Source organism: Emydura macquarii, unplaced genomic scaffold, assembly GCF_026122565.2.
Source record: "Emydura macquarii macquarii isolate MOO-44397 ecotype Brisbane River unplaced genomic scaffold, CSIRO-AGI_Emac_v2 contig_746, whole genome shotgun sequence".
Classification (NCBI taxonomy): Eukaryota; Metazoa; Chordata; order Testudines; family Chelidae; genus Emydura; species Emydura macquarii.
Window position 1 is genome coordinate 1108949 of NW_027130883.1, and position 25241 is coordinate 1134189.

General features: G+C 49.4%; 1 protein-coding gene, 1 long non-coding RNA gene, 1 other non-coding gene and 1 pseudogene across 3 annotated transcripts; 2 read left to right on the forward strand and 2 right to left on the reverse strand.

The window, feature by feature from the left end:
- The first annotated feature begins 1226 nt into the window (after window positions 1–1226).
- LOC137149410 (zinc finger protein RFP-like) lies at window positions 1227–9972 on the forward strand (annotated as a pseudogene).
- On the reverse strand, window positions 8523–17470 carry LOC137149415 (uncharacterized). Its single transcript, XR_010918772.1, has 4 exons — window positions 17369–17470; window positions 15657–15797; window positions 14234–14319; window positions 8523–8901 (listed from the first exon to the last, which is right to left on the reverse strand). It is a non-coding gene; the product is annotated as an uncharacterized lncRNA (long non-coding RNA).
- On the forward strand, window positions 10616–10709 carry TRNAI-UAU (transfer RNA isoleucine (anticodon UAU)). Its single transcript has 2 exons — window positions 10616–10653; window positions 10674–10709. It is a non-coding gene; the product is annotated as a tRNA-Ile (tRNA).
- A 4554-nt stretch (window positions 17471–22024) lies between the features above and the next one.
- Window positions 22025–22963, reverse strand: LOC137149411 (olfactory receptor 1f45-like). Its single transcript, XM_067542933.1, has one exon. It carries the CDS (start codon window positions 22961–22963, stop codon window positions 22025–22027), a length of 939 nt encoding a protein of 312 aa, XP_067399034.1.
- Window positions 22964–25241: the final 2278 nt, after the last annotated feature.

Below are 25241 nucleotides of genomic sequence, written 5' to 3' on the forward strand. Positions count from 1 at the left end.
AGGAAAGACAAATGCAAAATATGCAGGGCTTTTAAACCGCGGACCCAGAAGGACCGGGAGATTTGGTTAAAAGCCCTGCTAATGGAGACAGCGCTCCGCCCAGCATCCGAGCGTCCCGATCTACCTCGGTGCCAGGCATATGCTCGGTGCAGAGCGCACCGCCGGCATCGACATCGACTCAGCACCAAGCAACATCCCCGATGCCAAAGAAGAAGAGGCAACTCCCGGAGCACGGACACTCCCCTGTGCCGCCAGTACGGGCAGGGTCAAAATGGCCACCAGGTTAACCCTCAGCGAGGCCAGCACCAGACCCTGGAGCTTTAGCTGGAGCAAATACTCCAGGATCACCTTCCACCAGCTGGTAGAAGGGAGATACCTGTTCTCCCACCCCATGTCGGTCAGGTTCCTCAAAGGGGTGGAGAAGCTCTACCCGCAGGTCCGCGACCTGGTGCCTCCATGGGATCTCAACCTGGTCCTCTCGAGGCCCCCCGTTGAACCCATGGCTTCATGCCCTCTGCTCATGCTTTCATGGAAGATAGCCTTCCTGGTGGCCATTACCTCGGCTAGGAGGGTCTCCAAAATTAGGGCCTTGATCTCGAAGCCCCCGTATACAGTATTTTATAAGGATAAGGTGCAGTTGAGGCCGCATCCAGCCTTCCTGCCCAGAGCCTTATTGAGGGCAGATCACCGGTAACTCCAGCCCACCACCAAAGGTATGGCTTGTTAGTCACCTATAGTGGAATGGACATGAGCAAGCACTCGAAGAAGAAAACAAGGTTACTTAACAGAAACTGATGTTCTTCAAGCTGTGTTGCTCATGTCCATTCCACAACCCACCCCCCGTCCCCGCTGCCGGAGTTGGCAGAAAGAAGGGACTGAGGGGCCGCAGGGCCGGCAGTGCCTCATATACCGTGGCATGAGCTCAGTACTCCAGGGGGCACCAGGGCCAGCCCTATGGGATCTGCTTAGGGGAAAAAGGTTCCAGGAACCCGTGCACGGTGGCGTGCACTCACCTATAGTGGAATGGACATGAGCAACACATCTCAAAGAAAATCAGTTACTGGTAAGTAACCTTGTTTTATCAGTTGGCTTGTTCCAGCCAACTCAGCAAGCAGCATGAGTCAGTTCCAGGAAGGGAAACACCCACTTCCTGCTGCAGGTGGCCTGAATTTCTGGGCACAGGAATGTGAAACTAACTCTGTTACACTCTCCAGAGGAAGCCAAAAATGGCCGCAGAGGCTGTGGAAAATCTCCAGGATGAAACTGCTTGTCCCATCTGTCTGGAGTATTTTGAAGACCCCGTGATTCTAGACTGTGGGCACAATTTCTGCCGAGCCTGCATCAGCCAGTGCTGGAAGGGATCGGATACAGACCCCTTATGTCCTCAGTGCAGGGAAGCTGTGCAACAGAGAGACCTCAGGCCAAACAGGCAGCTGGCAAATGTCGTAGAAATAGCCAAAAGGCTGAGTTTACAGGCAGCAAAGGGATCAGGAAGGGTGAGGGTTTGTGGAGAACACCAGGAGGTTTTGAAACTCTTCTGTGAAGAGGATCAAACGTGTATCTGTCTGGTTTGTCATCTGTCCCGGACTCACAGAGCTCACACGGTGGTTCCCATAGAGGAGGCTGCCCAGGAGTACAAGGTAGGAAATTGCTGTCAAGTTTAATGAGTAATAACTTTGGATTTTAATTACAGATTAATTTCGCTGCAAGTTGCCTGTCACAGGTGTAACTGTGTCATTTAGCTCCGTACAGCCTTCATTGTATGGGAGACGTTATAAAAATAAATAAGTGGGGTGAGAAAGGGAAAATATTAAGTCTTTAAAGATATCTGATATGGGGAACTTTCATTTGAGATGCTAAATCCTTTCAAAACCAGCTTCCACTGGGGAAATACGGGAACGTTTTACAGAACAGATGCTGTTAAATGATCAGTGAGGTTTAAATCACATGAACTGCTGGCCAATCTATGTGAGCATGTGGCCTTCAGACTGCAGAAGTGAAGTTACAAGTTGTTGCTATTACTGATTTATATCATAGAGCTTATTATTATTGTTATTTGCATCACAGTAGCCCTTGCAGACCCCAAATGAGATCTGGGCCCTGCACAAAACTCAGTGAGGGACAATCCCTGCTCTGAGCAGGTTATAGTCTAACTAAACAAGACAGGCACAGGGTGAGAGGGGAAATCAAGGCACTGAGAGACAGTGAGTTGCCCATGGTCACTCAGCATATCAGTGGTAGAGCTGGGAAGAGAACCCAAGTTTCCCCAGTCCAGGGCCCTACCCACTAAGCCACGCTGCCACCCCACAATCAGTGACCAATGAGGAAGAGTGTCTATTAAGAGAGAAGGACTCCTTGATAAAGGCCCCAGGCCCAGCAGGGAGATGATGTTTCCCACTAAGATTCTGAATTCCTCTGTTGCTCCATGAGGGAGAAGCTCAGCTGCCGGCCTGCACTAGAGGAGTTCACTCTGCTAAACACTGTGTGGACCCCAAGTAACTTGAGTTCACACAGAAAAGCACAGACAGCACAAGTCTGTATCAAACACTCCTGGGATTAGACCTGTGTGAACCAAAACTAACCACTATGTGGAGCAGACCTGTGTCAGTCTGAACTGTTTTATTGTGTACATGGGTCTGGAATAGCCAGTGTGGTTCCATTAATCTCACCATGCAGCCTTTAGAGATCTCCCAGAATCCCTGTATTGGTTAACCTGCATGGGCCAGCCACTGCCTTTGTCAACACGCGTCCCCCCCACATCATTCTGCCTGGAGGCACCACTCCCACTGGCATCCTCCTGCATCCTCAGTCTCCTGCTCTCTCATTTTCACCAGACAAAGCCACATCCAGTGCTAAGTCCCTACCGGACAGAGATAGAGCTCCACAAAACTAGGACTGGGCAGCTTTAAACCAGCAGAATGGCCTCACTGTATCTAAGAAGGTTTGCCCCAGTGCTTAGACCAGCTCTAGCCAACCAGTACAATCCTCAGGCCTGAAATTCAAAGAAAGATGGGCTCTTTTGAAAATCCCAGCCCATACTTAAAGCCCTAGTGGCTTCTGGGGTTTGTATCACCTTGTTAGTTAAACCTTCTCAAAAACAGGTTTATTGTTTCACCCCCATGTGACTCCAGTTTCCTGTTATGTGCTATACTACTAATCAATTAATAACTACCAATAAAGCTAGGTTAGAATTGAGATACCTCCCTCAATTACTAGAAACATTGAACCTGAACCTGTGACCTGTCTAAATATGACACAATCCTAGTCTCCATTAATGAGGTTTCATCTCTTTGGTGGTCCTGATGTCATAAAGCAGATAGGACCAACAGTCATCTTGGGATTTGAGTGGTGTAGCTGGGAGAGGCGGTCCCCCTCTGAAAAGGGACCCAGAGAGGGAGCCAGACCCACCCTGGCTGATAGAGCTCTAAATGAGAAACCCTGACTGGAAGCAGGTGGGCGGGTCCAGGCCTTTAAAAGCCCCAAGGACACCACCTGACTGGAAGTGGGGCGGAGCTAAGCCTTTAAAAGCCAGGCCTGCAAGCCCATTCAAGAAAGGATGGTTGAGAGAGAAGGATGCCTCTCCTCCTGAGCCCCCAGCTAAGGCTAGGCTAAAGACCCATGCTGAAAGGGAATGGCTGGTCTTACCCCGGGGTCTGGGGGCCGGAGGAGGGCCCACCAGGGGATGAACCCATGGAGCTGTGAGAGCTGCCACCCGTGGATGAGAAGGGCCTCGTAGGACTACCATGCCCCAGCGACCCAAAGGAGGCAGGTAAAAGGGATTTCAGGGAGGAAGAAGCCCAGGGGTAGCTACAAGTTCGTGGCTGAGTCTGGGGCAACCTGGATAGCATGTTGTGGCAGGAGCCTTGCCGACCCTGTGGCAAAGCCTTTTGCCACTGCTAGGGCCCTGGGCTGGGATGCAGTGGAGACGGGTGCCCCTTCCCTAACAGCCCTGAGAGAGCCTCACCCTCCATACTGCTCCAGAGAGCAGCCTACTTACCTGGCCAGCCCTGCCTGAGGGCCCGGTGCTAGACTGCTTGTTGGCCAGCCCTGCCTGAAGGCCCAGCAAAAGAGTGCTAGCCTGGGAAAAGGGCTCAAGACTGCTCCCGGCAGGAGGGGAGGGGTGGTCCCTGCTCTGAGAAGAACCCACAGGGAGAAGCCAGATGCTGCTCCCTACTTCCAGGGGCATGTCCACAAGTGGGGGGAAACACTTCAACTACAACCCCTCTCAACCATCCAAATAAAACTTCCCAAATCATTTGTTTCTTCAGGAAAAAATTCAAGCCCGTTTGAAGACTCTGAGGGAAGAGAGAGAGAAGCTCCTTGGATTTAAAGTGACTAAAGAGGAGTATATGGTAGGTGCCCGTTGTTATTAGCCTGCAGGGATTTGCGGTGAGAGGTCCATTGTAGGTGGATTCCTCTGTGGCCTCGCTGAATGTGAGCGGGTGTGTGTTTCTTCCTGATCATGGATTGCTGTGTTAGATTCATTGCAGACAAGCCCTAAGCTGGCATTTCAGTTAGAGTTAATTTTTAGTCCTTGTGGCTTTTCAAGAAATCCTCCCAAAGTGAACTGAATGTCACCCCATGCAGTGCTGCCCCCTGGGTCTGGTCATTTCCTGCGGTGTTAAAATGGTGGTTTCTTTTTTCTCCCCTGGCATCTCTGGCAATGTAGTGCTGAGTCCTGCATCCTGCTGCTCTTGATCTGACTCCCCAGAGACCACAAATAACATAACATGCTAACTGTGACAGGCATGGAAACATCCCTTTCAGACATACAGGGGCCAAAGGGGAAGGAGTGTGAGAATCCTTTCCCTAGTAACCACAGCATATAGTCAAATGTCAGAATCCTTAGGATTGTCTCCCTCTTGCTCACTCATACTCCATGAAAGGTGCCCAGGCTCCATCCATGTCCCTAACCACACTTTACCCTATTTTGGTACAGAAGCAAACACAAACCGAGAGGCAGAAGGTTGTTTCAGAATTTCAGCAACTGCGGCAGTTCCTGGAGGAATAAGAGCAACTCCTACTGGCCCAGCTGGACAAGGAGATTGCGAACATACAAAATGAAAACGTCACTTAACTCTCCCAGGAGATTTCCCATCTCAGTGAACTGATCCGTGAGATAGAAGGGAAATGTCAGAAGCTAGCGAGTGAATTCCTGCAGGTGAGACTGTTGAAACATCCCACATCCCAACAAAGGGACAGGACAGCTGCTGAGTTATGGGCACAGGTGCCCAGCAGTCAGAGATCACCGTGTAACTCAGTCTGTGCATTGGTGAAATGTGAGTGACTCTTGTTCTTTGCAGAGACACAGACACATTGATATTAGAGATGGAAAAGCCCCATTAGCTCAGCCAATGCATGACCGTGGGGTCAAGGCAGGGCCACTTTTCTCCATGTTTGCCAGATCCCTTCCCTGGGATCCCAAGTGTGTGTCGGGAATTTTCCCCAAGGGCATATTGGCTTAGGCCTTGGGGCGGTTTTCACCTTCCTCTGCAGCATGGGGCCCAGTCACTTGCTGGTGGATTCTCTCTACCGTGAAGTTTTTAAATAATTATTTGAGGACTTCAATAACTCAGTCTTAGGTTAGGGTCTATTACAGGAGTGAGTGGGTGAAGCTCTGTGGCCTGCGTTGTGCAGGAGGGCAGACTAGATGATCAGAATGGTTCCTTCTCACCTTAGTCTATGAATCTATGAGGTGGGACTGAGATTTTTTCTTTCTCTCCTCTAGGACATCAGAAGCACCTTGAGCAGGTATGTGGCTCTCTCTCTCTAATGAGCAGTAAATGAAATATCACAATGTGCAATTCTCTCTCTCCAGATGTGAGGCAGGGCAGTTCCAGCAGCCAGTGGAGATTTCTGCTGAGCTGGAAAAGAGACTCAGCAATTTCTCCCAGAAAAATGTTGCTGTAACGGAGATGTGGAGGAAGTTCAAAGGTATTGAGAAGGAATCTAAGAGGGAAATCAGGGTGTGTCTCTGAGACTATGGGAGAGGCCAATGGGTTCATAATTACAGTATGTGTCTATTTAATAAAAGCCAGAAAGGAGAGACCTTGAACCTATGTAGCAGGGACCCAGGCATAAGAATGTCTCGCTTTGATTCACTCTGTAAAAATATAGCAAAATTTGGGATGCCTCAGTTTCTCTCTCCCAACTACAAAACCACCGGGCATATGCTCCAGAGCTGGTTGGCACCCATAGCGGTAGCTAGAATCAGTAGGTCCTGCAGGTGCCCAACGCCACCAAGAACCAGGCCCCTGCTGCTGAAAGGCTGGCATCCAGAACTTAGAGCCTAAATTAAAGGCCACTTTTGAAATGTGGACCCAGCCCATCCTTGTGCTCTGGCCCTGTATGGCAGCTTGTGTGGGCCAAAGTCACTGGAGGGAAGCTGTAAACCCAAGCGAATCAGTCCAGAACAGGAGCCTCTGGTGCCTCCTATACAGTAGCTGCAGGCTCAAGGAGTGTTCCTACTTCCTTCCCGAGCGGGTGGGGGGGAATGGAGCAGAGCTGTTTGTGGAGGGCTGGGAGGAAGAGTAAGGGGGTAGAGCAGGGATAGAGGGGGGTGGCCAGGGTAAAGCTGTGCCTCTGATACTCTGCTCCATGGCAAAGCCACACAGCAGTCACTGAAACATGGAAGCAACTCAGGCTGGACCCCAAGGCTTCCCTAGCCTCTGCCAAGATGTACCCTGGCTCCTGCAGCCACTGAATAGGGGAACCACAACCTGCTCCCCACCCCATCACTTTACCAATGCAGGGCTGAATCAGACCTATTGAGCCAACCCTCTCCCCTGCCTCAGTTTCCCCATCTATAAAAAATTTTTATTTGTATTTACATCTATGGAGGACAAGGGCCTCGCTGTTCTGAGCTCTGTACAGATATTGAGTAAATAGACCCAAAGAGCCTGAAGTTCAGAGCCCTAATCCCTGCAACGTCTCAACATCCTATTAATGTCAAATGAAGCAACGGGTGTAAAGTTCCATTCATGCTAAAATCTTCGCAGGATCTGGGCCTAGATTATGACAACATGCAGAAGGAGAATGAGACAGCCCAACTGGGGTCTGGAGGCTGAGGGAACAAGGAATCTGTCTTAAAATAGTATCTCCCCAGGTGGTTTTGAGGCTTAATGGATATTGGTTCTGTTGATGTGAGATGCCTGAACAAAACAGAAAATAGAATGTTTCAGATTAGCTTTTATTAAAGATCTGGGTGTCTGTCTCCAAATTTTTCTCTTGTGTAACTAAAGCACAGTTATGTCAGTTAAGAATGGGGGTGTTACTATAAATGTGACAGAATGAAATCTAATCTTTCATCCTTTTCCCCTCCAGACACTCTGCACTCTGCACTGGAGAGAAAAAGAGGGAAATCCCAAGGGTCATACAGACCAGGTGAGATTTCACATGGAGATATCTTTAAATGAAGAGAAAAATCCCATGAAAACATATTCATGAACTTGTTGTTCAAGTTACCAATGAAACCAACACCGACCATGACACCCCCCTAAAAATAAAAATACAAACATGAAATACTGAGGAGATCCCAAGCAGGTGTCAAACGAACAATCCTGACGCCCACCTCAATGTTGAGTTCATGCCCATGGCCGATGAACTGAAACACTCTCTCACCTACATACAAAGGTCCTTAACGCTGACTCTGGTATTTCCATACACATCCCCCTGCCTTTGAAATATTCAGTCTAGAGGGTAGCCACATGCCTCTCCTTTCCCCTCAGAGGGGTTTTCTCCCCTTGCTTGTCATCAGCATCCCACCTTTCTTCTCAGCTGGACTGGGCTCAGCTCTGCCACTTGAACCGCTCGCTTCTTCCTCTGTTAGAGGGTCACCCTCTGATGCTGCCACCTCCTCCCCGGGCTAGGGAAGGGGCTACTCCTCCCAATGCTACCTCCTGTTTACCACTCTCTGGCCTCGAGAGGTTCTCCACTATCCCCTTCCCTTCTCTTCTCCCAGGCCAGGGAGACGAGCTGCCAGGTTGGGCTCCATACACAGCTTCCCCGAGGGTTTCTATCTGTTGCCTCCCTCCTCTCACTCCCCTCCCTGCAATTTCAGGTTCTGACTTTCCTCTAACCCTGAGACAGGAGCAGCCCCAGCAGGAAGGGCAGGGAAATGCAGCTGGGAAAAGGCAGTTTCTGAAACCACTGCAGCTGCTCCTGGCAGCCAGGGGGAGGAACTGCCGGGCATCTCTGCAAGTTGGTCTCATGCACTCAGGACAGAGGCAGCTCCCCGGAATGGTGTTACAATTTAGAGACCATGTACTGTAATCTTTGACCCTTTTCCCCTTCAGACTCTTTGCCCTCTGAGCTAGAGCAGAAAAGGGGGAAATGTCTGGGATCTCCACCGAAGGGTAAGCTCTGGTGGAGATTTTCCTTCAATGAACAGGAAATCCCCATGAAGGGAACTCTCCCACACACCAATAACCAGACTTACTGCCCAGCACCCAAACCTCCTTACTAGTGACCTGGTCATTTGTATTGACATTGACGTGCCTTTGTAATATTACATTCAGGGCAGTCACTAGCGAGATCTCTCCCCTCATGGCCGTCACGTCCTTCCCCTTTTCACTGGCGGGAGAGAGACTCTTCCCATGGCTCTTCTCCAACATCCCACCTTTCCTTTGGGCATGGCTGGGCTCCCTCATTGAAGCTGCTTTGTGGATTGGGGAGATGCTGTCTCTCTATCGCTACCACTTCCAGTCCTCTCTTCTCTCTGGGCTGGGAAAGGGGCTACCCCACCCAAAGCCGCTCACTGGCCTTGATTCATTGGTTCTTTCCCAGTGCTGCGTCTTTGTCCCTGGCCTGGGAGTGGAGGGTGCCTTGATGGAGGGAGTTTCCCTTTGGGGTGCTGAGCTGGTACCTGCCTCCTCTGGATCCTCCTATTAAAAGCTGCAGCCTCTATAACCAACGTAAAAGGTAGAGAAGTGGTTTCATTACATCGGCTGAGGAGCTGCAGTGACATCTCTGCTCAGTCACCAGTGCCCAGGACAGAAGCATCTCCCAGAGATCCTGGAATGTCCCAGCCACACGGGGTCTGCAAGAAATGGTCCCAGCCTCCCCCAGGGCCGAGCTCTGCCGCTAACGCTCTGATTCTCTCTCTTTCTCTCTCCAGCAAATGTGACATTGAATCCAGACACATGTGAGATGGGCAGATGAGTGGCAGGATCTGCCCGACAACCCTAAGAGATTTGACGCTGATCCCTGTGTTCTGGGCTGTGAGGGCTTCACCTCAGGGAGACATTGCTGTGGGGTGGGGGGTGGATTATTCTGGGCTGTGGGGGTGGCCAGAGAATCTGTGAGGAGGAAGGGAGGGGTCAGTTATAACCCTGACGGGGGGATCTGGGCTGTGGAGCAGTGCTGGTGGGGTCAGTACCAGGCTCTCACCTCCCCGGTGACCCCCCTACCCCTGAGCTGGGTCCCCAGGAGGATCCGGTTTTCACTGGACTATGAATGGGGGCAAGTGACATTTTTTCGATGCTGATAACGAGGCCCCGATCTTCACTTTCCCACCAGCCTCTTTCAATGGCGAGAGAATCTGCCCCTGGCTCTCAATGGGACTAGAAACCCAGTTCAGACTGTGTCCCTGAGACATAAGGGAGAATATTCCACCATGCATACTAAAATCAGCCTCCCTAGCCTCACACACACTAGTCTCCATGACCCCAGAGGACTCCTGTCTTCTTGAAGGTTGTCTCCTGTACAGTCTGTATGGTCCTGCTGGCTCCTGCGGTTTCAGGTCGGGACTGTCAAACCACAGGGGTCAGGGAGTGATCGAGCCTGGGCCTGAGGTAACTCTCTTAGCAAGCTTTGGACAGCGCAGAAGGACCTTCCCTGACGAACAAAGGGATGTTTAAGTAAAGGCCATTTGAATCTGCATGTCAATAAAGTTGGATGCTTGTGGTCTGAGTGAGATTCTCCCTCTCACCCCATCCAGCAACCGCCTAGCAAACGCTTGATGGATGAACGATTGGTAAGGATTTCTAGTAATAATATATGTATAGTGTTATTAATTAATGTATTGTTAGATTAATAGTGTTAAGTATTCTAGTGTTAAGTTATAGTCTTTCTGCTACCATATATGTTCTAGTAGTTGTATTCTGATAAATAGATATATTGTTATATGGTTACAAGTCATGCTTGATTTCTATCTCTTTCTATTTAATGTAACCATTCACATCTAAATAAATTTGATATCTGTTTTCGAAGTATCACAGCTTATGTGATCTATCTTGATTGGAGGGCTGTATCCATGTCCTTTCAAGGAAGAATTGTCTCCCTGGAAATTCCAGTAGAGTGAACTACCCTGCCAATAATTTTTAGGGGTAATCCTGTACTCTAAAGTTCTCTTGGTAATACCAAATTGGCTTTCCTAATTTATTCTGGTAACACACAAAACATTTGGAGGTTGAAAAGGGGTACACACACTCGAAAAGGTTGGGAGCCATTGGCCTAGGTTAAATTGTTGATGGACAGAGCTGAGCGAGGGACAAATAAATAATCAATGTAGAAAAATAACTGAGTATTTTAAAGAAAACATATAATATGACATTTTAGCTGAATCTCTGCCTATATCAACTTTTGGAGCTGGGAGAAAAAATACACACAAAAAGGTGCTCCAGTGGTGCAATTGGTTAGTGCACAGTACTTATAGGGCAGTGCTGAGTAGAGCTATGCTGAGGTTGTGAGTTCAAGCCTCACCTGGAGCCCTAGTTTTCATTAACCAAATGGCTTTATCTGCTCATTTTGCCCCATAGAATTCCAGCCCACAGGACAGTGAGGAGGGGAGGAGTCAAAAAATGCCCCCTTCACTTTTTACCTGGTCTCCAGGGTGCAGGTCAGAATCCACAAATCTACAATTCTTTCTTCCCCACCTGTGCCAGGATCCTTCAAGCAGAGCCTAGAGTCCTGCCCCTGCTTTTATCCTTGATGCCCTGAGTCTGGGACCCCCTGACTCCCCCTCAATCTTTGCTCGCCAAACTCTCCTTTCTAAATGTTAAAATCCCCATTGGGGAGAGAGAGGCGCAAGGAAACCATCAGTCTCAATGGCAGAATTATCTAGTTTAGTGCACTTAGTGGTTGGTGAATTGAGCTAACCCTGTGCTGGAGCTTTTCAAGTATGAAATGTTGATTAATTGTACTCACAAGAAGAAAATCTCTCGTTCCTGTCTGGGCTCATTTATCTCCTTTTATCCTTCTTGTGCCCCACACAGCCTCTCTTCTTCCCAAAAGGGGAGAAGTAGAAGACTCAGTCCACAGAGGGGCAGGCTGGGGCTTCCCGGATCCCTTAGCTCAAAGCCAGACACCTCGCCCCCTTCAAAGCCATCCATGGGGCCTTCGGGTCACCCAGAAAGGAGCAACGGTTCTCTCTTGACCAAGTCTGCCCACAACTCACAGGCAGTCTTCTGGCTCCACTATGGCACATCCAGCTTGGCCAGAAAGGAGCACTGGGACATGCCCACTCGGACTCAACTTTGTTTGCTAATCCTTCCACCCACTTCGTCCCTTCTTCTTCTGGGTTCCAATTACTCCTCCCTGGGACGCCAAGTGGCCAGCACAGGATTCTCCCTCCCACTAGCCAACTGCAATGCCACAGGCTGTGGCACAATGAATGGTGGCGCCCTACTTACCCTGCTTAGCAGCACTGGGTCACTTAGCTTCTGCCCTGCCTTCCTCAGCTTGACTTGATTCTTTCCCCCCATTCCTGCCACAATTCCTCCTTTGGCAAGGAATGCAAAGGAGGCTGCCAGGAAGAGCTGGCCTCCGTATACCAACCTCCAAGAACAGAGGAAGCCAAGGCACAAGCCTCTAGGAGACGATTGGCCTAACACCTCCAACTTGCATAGGCCAACACCAAGGGACATTCTTAGCTAAAGCCACTGCCCTCTATCATGGAAGAAATCTCAGGTACAGGCCAGTGGCAGAAGAAGGAGCACCTTCCTGGACAGCAAGGATAGCAGGAAAAAACAAGAGAGCATGTTTCTGCCCACTTTCAACCCCGGGGGCTCTTGTGTATGAGGCAAATGTGACAACCACTACACTACAGAAACTCTGTTAGGCTGCTTTGCCCCTCCCTGAAATTCCATCCACTTGGGTGGTGCTTGCCCTAGCACACGCAGCTGGAGAAAGCGGCAACAGCCCTTTGATAGTTCAGCAGGTAGAGCAGAGGACTGTAGCTGGTGCTCAGAAAGTCCTCCGTAGGTTGCCATTTTGACTCTGGCTTGAAGGAGAGTTTCTTTTTGTTCCCCTTGCTGAGAAAGAGCAAGAGAAGAAAGAAAGGCCCGGTGGGCCCACTAGGTGCAGAACCCCATGCTCTCTTCTACTGCTAGGAAGCTGGAAATCAGGAACTGGTGTCCAGCAAAGGCACAGCCAGAAAAGATCATGACACTCTATCCAGAAAGTTGAAAGGGTCTGGCGAAGCCTAGGCATGAACCAGCAATGTTTAGATCTTCAGACTAACACACCCAACTGAGCTACATGAGCTGCCTTGGGGTCTGCTGCTTCCTATCTAGGATGTTTTTATCAGCTGTGGCAGCATACCCACAGCACTGCACAGGACCCACATGCACATCAACAAAAGCTACACAACAGAAACATGAACCACACATCAACATCCAGAACCATTTGAATGCCAGAGCCCAGGGGAGTTCAGGAAGGTGGTTTGTGGAGCAGACAGAGGGGGAGGCAGTGACCAGAGAACGGGCAGGCCACTGGGCTCTTCTTGAGGGATCTGGCATAGCAGGTTTGGCAGTGGCAGAGCACCACAGGTTCTTGCATTGTGACCTGCACTCTGTAGACAAGGTAACAAGTGAAAGGAGCACATCTCACCTCTTCCCCTCCTCCTCATCTCCTTGGCTGAAATTCTATATTCCACTGAGCAAGGGGATTAAGGGAAGCTATTTGATTTATGAAAGTATAGGCTTGAACTCACAACCCCAGCATCACCTCACATAGTGCTGCTCTAGAAGTGCTGTGCACTAATCAGTTGCGCTAGCAGAGTACACTTAACTGCCTTTTTTTCCCTCCCTGCAGCCCTATGGCTGAATGCGAGGGGTAATGGAACAAAACTAAATAACTGTGGCTGCTACACGTCAAAATCAGGACATGAGCAGCAGTTGAGTATGGCAGCCATCCAGCCCTGAGATAGACCTAGTTAACACACACAGCCATTTGGGGAAAGTTTCATGGTTTGAATCTACCAGTATGGGAGCATTTTGTGGATGAGCTTTAGGTGATTTTTAATGGGAGGAGGAAAGGCTATTCCATTTCCATATAGCTCAATTTGTCTCCTTTGACCCTTCACCCTCTCTTCTTCCTGGTGGAGAGATGGAGAAACAAGCCCCAATCTGTCTGAGTGACAGGGAGTCTGTATCCCATAGCGTGTTGGTGGGAGAGAAGGAAGGCTAGGATGGGGACATGTGACAGTGTGTGTGTGGGGGGGTCTGTTTGATAGGGAAGAAGTGAGGGAAAACAATGGAGAACTGACAGTGGAACACACATACTCCGGTAGATTAGGAAGATTCCCTGCTGCCCATTATCACCCATTTTAGAGAAGAACAAATTGGAAGTAGTTTTGGGAAGCTGTCTTCACTCATTCACATATAAACCATTATTCCTTTTGAGAGAAGGTTAGAGCATCCACAACCCTAATGTGTGAACTTGGAAATTGCTCAGTCCTTATATTTTAGCAGCCATAGAAATAAAGGGAGTCAAAATAAATCCCTCTGAGGAATCACGGGGCTTTTCATTCCTTCAACTGCGGCACCAGCATGGGACTATTCCCTTTTATTCCTTTCAATTTAAAAGCTTTATTTTGCAAAGAAACATGCGAGCGCTGGGGAAGCCCCTGGAGCAGAGGCTGCATTCACCATAGCTACAAAAAAAGGATTGAAATATTCCCCAAGCCCCTCGCTCCCAGCCTTCGTGCTGCTTCCCATGCAGCTCAGTCCCACCCACCCATCACTGCTGATGCTGTGTGGGATGTGAAGCCTTTCTTTCATGCTCCATTGCCTAAGTTTTCACAATTTGGAGGGACTTCAGCTGCCCTCTGTCCCATGGGATCCTCAACCCCGCTCCAAAGCTGGCTCCTACATGTCCAAGGGTCTTCTCCCAGAAGAGGGACAGTGCACAGGGCTAGGTCCATTTGCTTTTTTATTCCCTCTATCTAGGACACTTCAGGGTGCCTAGAACTGGATGCCAGAGAGCCATGGCCTGGAGTGGAGCTGCCACTCACCTTCCCCTCCTGTGGTCTCATCTTTCATTGAATCCAGCATCTTGACTGTCTCCCTTGGTTCCCCCACCTGAAGTTGATTAACATTCCTGTTGGAGGGACATACACTTCCATGACACAAGACAGAGCAATTCATGAAAAAGACTGTGGGATTTATCTCCGGGGGGGGGGGGGGGGTGGAAAAGCTGCAAAAGGGAAAAGCAGACAAAAAAGCTGAGGGGACTGAAAGACCATGGTGACACAAATGCTGCCTTAAAGCTCATTATGTGAGAAGTAGCAAAAGGAAAACAAAATCTGTTTTCAGCCCTAGACAAGGTTTTATGGTCTTTATCTGCCTTGCAGTTTCTCTGATGATAAATAAGGGCTGAGCTCTAATAGAAGAATTTTCCACACTTGGAGCATTCATAGGTTCTCTCTCCTCTGTGGATCCACTGATGTCTAATGAGGTGTGAGCACTGAGTGAGGGTTTTCCTGCACTCACAGCATTCCTAGGGCCACTGTCGAGTGTGGATCCTCTGATGTGTAATAAGGGCTGAGCGCTAACTGAAGGCTATCCCACATGCACAGCACTCATAGGGCTTCTCTCCTGTATGGATCCACTGATGTCTAATAAGGTGTGAGCTACGAGCCAAGGTTTTCCCACACTCACAGCATTCATAGGGTTTCATCCCTTTATGGATCCGCTGATGTATAATAAGGTGTGGGCGCTGTGGGAAGGTTTTCCCACACTCACAGCATTCATAGGGTTTCTCCCCTGTATGGATCCTCTGATGTATAATAAGGTGTGGGTGCAGTGGGAAGGTTTTCGCACACTCATGGCATTCATAGAGGTTCTCCCTTGTGTGGATTCTCTGATGGGTTATAAGGCTTGAGCGCTCAACAAAGGTTTTCCTGCACTCCCAGCATTGATAGGGTTTCTCCCCTGTGTGGATCCGCTGATGTCTAATAAGGTGTGAGCTACAAGCGAAGGTTTTCCCACACTCAGAGCATTCATAAGGTTTCTCCCCCATGTGGATCCTCTGATGTTGGGTAAAGATTGAGCGCTTAGTGAAGGTTTTCCCACACTCAGAGCATTGATAGGGTTTCTCCCCCATGTGGATCCTCTGATGTTTAATAAGGGATGAGTGCAGAGTGAAGGTCTTCCCACACTCACAGCATTCACAAGGTTTCTCCCCCGTGTGGATCCTCTGATGTTTAATAAGGGATGAGTGCTGAGTGAAGGTTTTCTCACACTCAATGCATGTGTTATTTCTCTCTTTCATGGGAATGCTCTGTTGGACCCTGGTTTCCTTGTGGCCTTTGTGACTTCCTTGTATCTCCTTGTATCTCCCTTCCCCAATCTCTCCCCCTCTGGCTGACAGATGTTGGTGTGGACAGAGCCTATGGGTGCCCTGTGGGGCTAATTACAGCTGGAGAAAGTCCTCACCTTGGATGGGCACTGAGGAGGCTTTACTCAAGGTCACTTGCTAGCTCAGACCCTACTGCAGGAGCAGCAGCTGCTCTGCCTGGGCTCCCAGATCACAATGGAGGAAGCAGCATCTGATCCAGAAAGTTCAATGCCAATATCCTGAGGAGAGAAAGAGAGAACAACTGAGTAATTTTCCCCCTTTTCCCTTCAAAACCTGAAGTTGCTGCACTTTTGAAAGGGGGGAGAAAAACACAATCTGTGATGATTTCCTATCAATATCTGATAATTTTCTATCCATTTATCAGCAGTCCCTGCTGGCCAGTCCCACAGCTTGGAGGAACCCTGGATGATGCTTCTTTAATAAGAAAATGGACAGCAGGAAGTAGCCAGAACTTTTAAGACATTTCCAAGCCCTGTGACTGGCAAATAATGGCCACCAGATACCCACCCCAGAGGAGACTACATCGCAGTGCTGGGGAAGCAACCCCTCCTGGAGATTATTCATCCTGGGGTTTTGGGATACTACTGGTGACCGTGGTGAGGGGACAGTGAAGGCTCAATACAGTAGCACGGAGATTCTCAGCCACTCTGGGCACTGCTTCGGGCAGCAAGAAACCAGTCACAGAGCGAACCTCTCATCCTGTGCCCTTTGGGGAAAGGAAAAGGGTCCAGACAACTGCTCTTTGAGCAGCTGGGAGACACCATTGCCCCAAACAGGGGGAGGACTCTGGCTCTGGTGCGTATTAAATATAGGGCAAATCACTTTCACCAGCTAACATTTTAACAGAGAGAAAGGGGGAAAGAAATGAGGTTCAAATGAGAGGGAAAAGTTGATCATTTAACCCACGGCAACCACCAGGATGGAGAATGACTCAAGGCAACAAATTCTCTCCAAAAAAGGAGTCGTTCCTGCAACTGAACATGGAGATACCTCCAAACCTGCGATTGTTTTTAATGGACTTATGATAATTATACGGAAAAAGGCAAAATCTGCCAACCCATCGTTTATATATAAACCAAGGGGGCAGCCTCTCGGGTCCTGGGACCGCCCTGGCTACCACAGCACTGCACACAGGAAGTTTTAGATCCATCCTTGCAAACTGGGGAGGAAACAGACCCCAAAAATTGTTGATCATATGACAGAAAACAAGCAAGGTCGGCAGGGGACATAGGGACACTGACTAGGGGAGGAAATCGGGTTCTCGGTTTGACGGGACCCTGTCTGGGAGGTCACTGAGCCCGCGGTCAGTAACAGCAGGAAGCCTTGGAGCAGCTGCTGTCAGACGAGCGGGGTGTGGATGGGGCAGGGAGACGCCCGGGCAGTGGGGAGGGGCACGGCTGGGGGCTGCACAACCTGGGGCCGGGCCATCTCCCCGGGGGACACTTTCTCCTCCGGGGCCCTCCCCTGCCTTGCTGCCGGCAGAGGACGGGCCCCGCCTCCCAGCCCGGACCCCTCTTCACACACCCCCAGCGCTGCCCCGCGGCCGGCAGCCTGAGGGCGGCACCCAAGGCCCAGGCGATCCCCAGGGGCGGCCCGACCTGCGGCGCCGGAGCCCGTGGGGCCGAGTCTCTTTTCGGGCCGCCCCCGAGTCTCTCCGCCCCCGGCTGCCGGCGGCTCAGGGCTGGGGGGCGGCAGAGCCCGGCGCTGCCCCCAGCCGGATAAAGGACACGGCGGGGCGGGTGGGCAGCGCCTCAGCCCCGAGCCTGCTCCCGCCCGCCGGCCCACCCACCTCCGTCACCCTGGAGACAGCGACGCCCGGCTGGAGGTGGCGGCCCCGTGTCTCTTCTTCGGTCTCCGACTGCCCCGCCCCTTCCTAGCTCCCTCAGCAGCGCTCCTGCCCCGGCAGCACGCCCCTCCCCAATCCCGCCGCCGCCGCCGCCGCCAATCAGGCAGCGGGACGGGGGCGTGGCGCAGTGACGCGCACACGCCTCCTCTATCAATGGAAGGCTGAGCGTGAGAGAGAACTACGCTTCCCAGCGGGCCCCGGGCGGGCTCTTGCATCACTTCCGCTTCCTGAGGGATGGGCGTGTCCGTGGCTATGCGTGTCTGCAAACGTCACTTCCGCTCTGAGGAGAATGGATTCTGGAAGTACGTCTCTAACGCAGGGCACTTCCGGTTGTCTTGTCTTTGAGGCCGGGTAAGGGTCGGCAGCGGGAGGGTCCCGGCGTCAGCCTGAGCCTCCCCCCCAATAGCTCATCCCGACCTCCGCTGGCCCCCTCGGGGAGACCCCCCCAGCCGGCCCTGCTCCCCTCCCCCAGCTTTTCCCATTGCTGAAGTGCCCAGCGCCGCGGGTGGGGGCAGCTGCCCCCCTGGGTAACATGTCAGCCCCAGAGTGGCATGGTCTGGTCTGGTCTGGTCTGGCCTGCAAGTATTGACACCCTGGCTATCCCCCCGGCAATAGGCCCTGTTGTGTTCCACACCACGGTGTGTGTTTGTAGAACAGGGGCACTTGCGGTGTGAAAAATGTTTCTGTGGAGTTTGGACCTTGGCTGTACCTTGACTAAGAAATTTGGACCTTGACAAAAAATAATCGAATACCACAGGGGTGCTGAAACAGGGGGCCATGGTCCCACCATTTTTAAAAGTGGGGGGGCTATGTCCTCTTGCTTTTTACCTGCTTTAAGGATGAGTGATGGCAGGGTGGGGGGATGAGCGACTGAGCAGGAGGATGGGCTAGGCCCTTGGGGGGAAGAGGCAGTGCATGGGCGGGACTCCTGGGGGAGGAGGTAGTGCAAAGCCGGGCCTCCGTTTTGGGGCTGGTGACTCCCAGGGATCTTCCAGCACTCCTGGACTACCCGTTATAGTTAATCCACCTCCCTGAGAGACTTCCCCAAATACCCCACTCTGACATTACGATAGATACAAGCACTCCTGGTGAAGACATGCACTGCAGACACATGTAGCCTAATCTGTACACACACACAAGTGATTTGATAACTGCATACGTTAGATTGACATAATTCTGCAGTGTAGCCATCGCCTCAGTTCACTTTTGCACTGAGAGGTGAGAGAAAACATCCACCCACAAATACAGAGATTGAATTCCACAAATGTAATCTCTCTCCACTTTACAGAAAGCCACAAATTTAGTTCATTTATGCCAAAAGAGGGAAAAGTCAGGTGACACTAATGTTTATGATTGATTAAATTATGTTTAGGGTTTAATTAATATACTAGAAAAATAAATACTAATTCATCTAAATAACACCATAAGGTGAAATAAGAACAGAGACAAACCTTGTCAGTAAAGTCTCTTTTCCCAAAAGATCCTCAAAATATGATTAATTCCAACCCTACCTCCAATGAACTTCTGTGCAGCCTAAGTGCTTTGCATCCATCTTCTCATTAGAAATGCTCTTGGTGGACATTCCCAGACCTGGGAATTTGTGAAATACAGAACCTGAACAGCAAACCTGGCTCCCTGCACCAAGAAAGGTTTTGTGGTTTTCTACCTGTATCTGTCTGTCAGTCCTTTATAAAGGCACAGAGAAAGTTTTTTTCAAAAGCTAAACTATCCCCCCTCTCCCCCCACCATCCCTGGCCAGCCAATGAACTAGGGAAAAGGTTAGAGGCAGCAGATAGTATTCAAATAACAAATATCACAGGGTCTTTTTCAGGGGATAAGGCAACAAGCCACGTTTATTGTGAATGCAAAATTTGGTGAATAGAATCAATAGTTCAAATACCAAGAAAACAGTATCAACACTATAACAATATCAATATTGTGCTTTACTTAGTGAAATAGTATCAATAATGTAAATACCAGGAAAACAGTATCAACACTATAACAATATCAATATTGTGCTTTACTTAGTGAAATAGTATCAATAATGTAAATACCAGGAAAACAGTATCAACATTGAATCAATACTACAATTACAGAGATTCTAGTTAATAAAGTATACTTCGTTGACACATGGTTCAATTGGTACTTTTATTCACATTCATACACGCAGACAGGCATATGCAGCCAGGGAGACAAATTACACATACATAGGAGTCTCACAGATGTTCTAGTTATCAGCCTCTTGGTGCTTGTGGTACTCACTGGCTAGGTGACTGTAGCACGAGGGTGAGGAGCAAGGTTCTGTCATTGTGTATCGGTACTCCTGTCTGGTGTGGTGATGTAGATCCAAACCTCCAGTCTTCATCTTTCTATTCCATTTTATAGGAAAAAGACCTCATGTAAGTCTATGAGTGGTAAAAGTTATTATCTTCGTTCCTTTCTTCCGTCCTCAAACGTTTTAGGTGAGGCTGGTGTTTTCTTCATTGTGTTTTGACATCCCTTACTGAGACCATTTGTTCAATCACTCTCCCTGTCAACACCCACCTCAATTGCTCAGCCATTCACACTTTAATCACTCAGTGCCAACTCCTAGCTGAAGAATTCACATATATATATATATATCTTTTTTTTAAAGGAAACATTATTTCATTTTTGCCAGTGTCTTTCACAATTAGATAGGTATATTACATTTCACCCTGTGGCTTCTTATACTTACAATAGTGTTTTTACAAATATTTTGAAAGTGGGTAAAATTAACAGATAAAATTGTCAGTGGAGTGGTTTTAGAAACAATCTTAAAACAAATAGAATTATACAAAGTAAAGACAGACTTGAATTATTCTGCAGTAAATGGATATTTTAGAAAGACTGAAGTGAACATTTCAAAGGGTAGAACAATAAGAGTCAGTTGAGGTTTTAGCTTTTGACTAAAGGTACAGTGTATCAGGTTGAAGTGCCTCTTGGTAGAAAGAGGGCAGGGGGGGTGGCTCTGTTCTTTCATGTTTTTCACAAAAACAGGATTTGGCCAACACAGAAACCTTAGAAGAAACTAAATAACAACAAGCCCATCACACAGAGTGGCCAAGTAATTAAAACAAAAACCTGCTAATCTTTGTCATCCTTGGGGGCCTCTTTTATTCTTCCCGTCTCTCTCAAACAACCATTTCCCTCCTCAGTTTAGTGACAGCACCATATTATGTGCTTCCTAAACACAAAGATTCCACACACTTACCTTGCAAGAGAAACCTCGCCAAGGTTGGATCTCTGCACCCTGCTTTCCAGAAGCCAAACACAAGCAAAAGGTGGGGGCTGGCAAGGAGTCAAGCATTGGATCACTTAAACCAGCATTTCTCATATGAGGGTACCAGTGGATTTGTTTTGCGGCCACGACAGCCTCCAAAGCATAGCCTGAGATGAGGGAGCAAAGCAGCGGCCCCTCTGCAGTGCCCAGCTGCTTGGATATTAGGAAAAAGTTTTTCACTAGGAGGGTGGTGAAACACTGGAATGGGTTACCTAAGAAGGTGGTGGAATCTCCATCTTTAGAGGTTTTTAAGCTGCTGCTTGACAAAGCCCTGGCTGGAATGATTTAGCTGAGGATAGTCCTGCTTTGAGCAGGGGGTTGGACTAGACACCTCCTGAGGTCCCTTCCAGCTCTAATATTCTATGATTCTATGTTGCTCCTGAATAGCTGTTACCAAGGACAGCAAGATGTGCTCACTTGGTGTTTGCACTGCTGCTGCCAGCAGGGATCTGCCCCCTGCACCATGCAGCCTTCTCCGGGACTCCGGGCAGTGCCTCTGGAGAGATGTGGAGCTGGCGTGCACAGTGCCGTAGGTGGCTTTTGTCAGTGGAGGCGACTGCAGCATTCAGTAACTGGGGAACTCACCTGGGCAGCTCCCCTGCTCCCATCTGGCTGGGACACAGGGAGCCTGGGACTCCACAAGCGGCTGGTGAGTTCCTGACTCACCTTCCCCACGGCAGGATCTCACTGAAGGGCCGCAGGAGGCAGGGATGGAGACGTGTTTGTGAGAGCAGCCACCAGCAAGAGTTGGCGACTGCACTATGAGGCCATCAGAAATGTGTTGGGAGAACCCCTGCTCCAGGCAATGGTTATAAACTTTTATCCAATTAGCTACAGGTGAGCTCTGAACTGGAGGCCCCAGTTATTGCAACAGGCCCCACTGCACAAGAACAGTGTCAAACACAGGCTTTGTGCTTTGGAGTGTGCCTGAGAGACTCTGAGCTAGGAGCAGTGTTCAGTCACTGTGCAGACCCAGGCTGAAGAAGCAGCATGTGGGATCATCACAACAATTTGGTGCCATCCGGAGATCGGGGCTGGCCCTGGTTTTGACGGGGAAATTCAAAACTGATAGAAGGAAATAGCTTTCAAAATGCCATGGGATTAGATGGCAGAACTCAGTACCCCAGCATGGATTGAGGCCAAGAACTTAGCAAGATTCATGCAGGGATCAGACATTTATAGAGATAAAAAGACCATCCAGAGTATTTGTAACTAACCGCAGCCAACATTCTGGCAGCAGCAATGAATCTTGGGCAGAAAGGTCACTTCTGGTTCAGTGATGGGACTGTGGGCTGGACTCATGCACAGAGAGCCAGGACCTTCCTTCCTGCCCTCCTCAGGGATGCAGCCACCTCCTTGTTCCGCAGGCTGTAGATGAGGGGGTTCAGGGCAGGCGCCACCGCAGTGTAGAAGACGGCTACCTGCCGGTCACGCCCCAGGGTGTAGCTGGAGGCTGGGCGGAAGTAGAGCCAGGCCACAGTGCCATAGAAGAGCGTCACCACGGCCAAGTGGGAGCCACAGGTGGAGAGGGCCTTGTGCAGGCTGCGGGCTGAGCGCAAGCGGCCCACAGCGACTCCAATGCGGACATAGGAAGCCAGGATGAAGGCAAAGGGTCCCACAACCACCAGGACACCCTCTGTGAAGACTGCCAGCTCATTGGAGAAGGGCCGGGTGCAGGAGAGGAGCAGCAGGGGTGCTACATCACAGATGAAATGCTGCAGGCGGCGACCACAGTAGTGCAGCCGGGCAGCCAAGGAGGTGTGCAGCAGGGAATGCATGGTCACCACGGCCCAGGAGGCTCCCACCATCTTGAGACAAAGGGGCCGTGTCACCACAGTGGCATAGTGCAGGGGGTTGCAGATGGCCACATAGCGGTCATACGCCATGACAGCCAGCAGATAGCCCTCCATGCTGCCCACAGCCAGGAAGAAGAAAAGCTGGGCCATGCAGCTGGCAAAGGGGATAGCTCGGTTCTGGGTCAGGGTGTGCACCAGGGCCTGGGGCAGGGTGATGGAGGCGAAGCTCATGTCCACCACGGCCAGCTGGCTAAGGAGGAAGTACATGGGGCTGCGAAGCCGGGGGTCAGCCCACACTGCACCCAGCAGCAGGGAGTTGCCCACCAGGTTCACCAGATAAGTGGCCAGGAGCCCTGCGAAAATCAGTGGCTGAAGGTCCTGCCGTTCGGACAAGCCCAGGAGCACAAACTTTGAGGTGGACGTCTGGTTGGCATCATCCATGGTGAAGGGATGTGGCGACACCTGAACAGAGAGGAGAAGGAAATCAGCAATGGGCTTATGGGGTGGGGAAGAAGCGGGGGATTTTTTGTAACGTGTTTATGGATGATGTGTGTGACCCTATCCCGATCCACTTTACATGGCTACACATTGCAGGGAAGAGCTGATTTCCTCCTTGAGACAAGGGAGCTAACGGATAGGTGTGTGTAACACCTGTGCTGCCTTGTGTTAGCAAGACCAACTGGGAACAACATACATGAATGAAAGACCCTGCGTTGGTCTGTGGAAATGTCAAAGACTGGAGCATTAATACTTAGGGACTGGGGCAGCCCAAGAGCAGGCAACTTCCCTCAACACCTTGCAGGGAGGCAAAGGGAAAGAAAGGAAAGGCAGTTGGGAACTGATGGCTTTTAAGACTGCTGCTGCCAACAGAGCGGGGGGACACAGGGACAGAGGGAGAAGTTGGATCTCAGTAGAGCATGGATCTTCAACCATGGCTCCCACCAGCATGGACTCAGTTCCAAGCTGCCTTTTCCCAGGCTGTGCTAAGACTTCACTGATGCTGGATTCCAAATAACTAATAGATTTTGCCTTGTTCTGAAAAGGCTGCCCTTCATCTCAGCAAACACTCCTTGGGTTGAATTGCTCCTTGAGGTTTAGTCTCTGCAGGAGACTGAACTAACATGACTCATTGTGGGAGCTCTCAGAGGGAAACAGAGGGCTCAGGAGCCCGAAAGCTCTGTCCTGGAGTCACTGGACTCCCCTGAATTAATTCCTGCTTCAGGTCCAATAACTGAGACTGAACTAGAGCAGATCTTTCTGAAAAACATCCGATCTTAATCTGAAGCTGTCCAGTGATGGAAAATCCATCACAACCCTTGGGCAGTTGTTCCAATGGTTAATTTCCCTGACTCTTATAAATTCACACATTACTTCTAGTCTGAATTTGCTCAGCTTCAACTTCCAGCCATTGAATGTTGTTATTCCTTTGTCTGCTAGACTGAAGAGCTCTCTGTGATGCAGTATAAAAAGGAAGATGACTGTCTGCATCAATATAGTCACCCCTGTTACAGAATTGCAATAAATCTTGTACAAAGTATGCCTTGTAAGGTACCATTGGAAAAGTTGTGCTCTGTTGAACAATGCTGTCTTGTTGAAATCTGTGTGTCATCATTGTATATGAAGTTATGAATATTTGCTATGTGTTTGTATCTCAAGTATGTTGTGTTCCTGGGTAACACCTGCAAGGCAGATTTACATCAAGACTCATCAGCCATGTGTTGATGGGCCATTAAGAAGAATCAACTCTTCCAGCAAGCCCCTCCTGAGGACACCTCCCTGACTCCATGTTTTAGACAGTAATTTTCCATGCACATGGACTGGGGGTATAAAATGAAACTGTGACATTGCCCCCTGCCCTCTTTCCTGCTCCACATCTCTGGATTATGATTTCTAACAAAAGGGAAGCTTTGAACAATGGACTGAGGATCTCCAATCTTTTGGGTGATCCAGAGAGACTTATTGCAAGATAGCAGATTTAACATCACTGCTTATTATCCTGATCTACAGACTCTGAAATCAACTGTAATGTATATGATTCATTTTAACCATTTAATAATTCTCTTCTTTTCTTATTTTATTAATAAATCTTAATTAGTTTACTAAAGATTGGCTGCAATGTGGTATTTGGTGAGATCCTGAAGTACATATTGATCTGGGTGAGTGTCTGGCTGTTTGGAGTTGGAAAAACCTAATATGTGATTTCTGGTTTTAATAATCATTTATCACAGAAATCTACTTTGTCTGGGCAGAAACCCAGGGGCTAGAATGCCAAAGGGACTGTTTTTTGGCTCCTTGTTGAATTAGTATAGTGATACAGAAGCTCACTTTTGTTACCGGCTTGGTGAACTCTAATGATAGAATATACCACCAGTTTTGGGGAGTGTCTGCTATTTCCCAACAGTCTGTCCTGAGTTTGGCATTCTCAGCTGTGACCTATACTGGGCACCTTGACACTCTCCATTGTCAAATTTCACTTCCCCATGTAGACACTTATAGACTGATCAAACCACCCCTTAACCCTCTCCTTGTTAAGCTACATAGACTGAGCTCCCAAAGTCTTTCACTATAAGGCAGGTTTTCCAATCTTTTAATTGTTCTCTTGGCTCTTTTCTTAATCCTCTCCAATTTATCATCATCTTTCTTGACCTGTGAATATCAAACCTGGATGCATTATTCCAGCAGCAGTTGCACCAGTGCCAAATAGAAAGGGAATAGAAAC

Excerpts from the sequence above, each read along its gene's own strand:
- LOC137149411 (XM_067542933.1), bottom strand. The coding sequence starts at position 22,963 with ATGGATGATGCCAACCAGACGTCCACCTCAAAGTTTGTGCTCCTGGGC.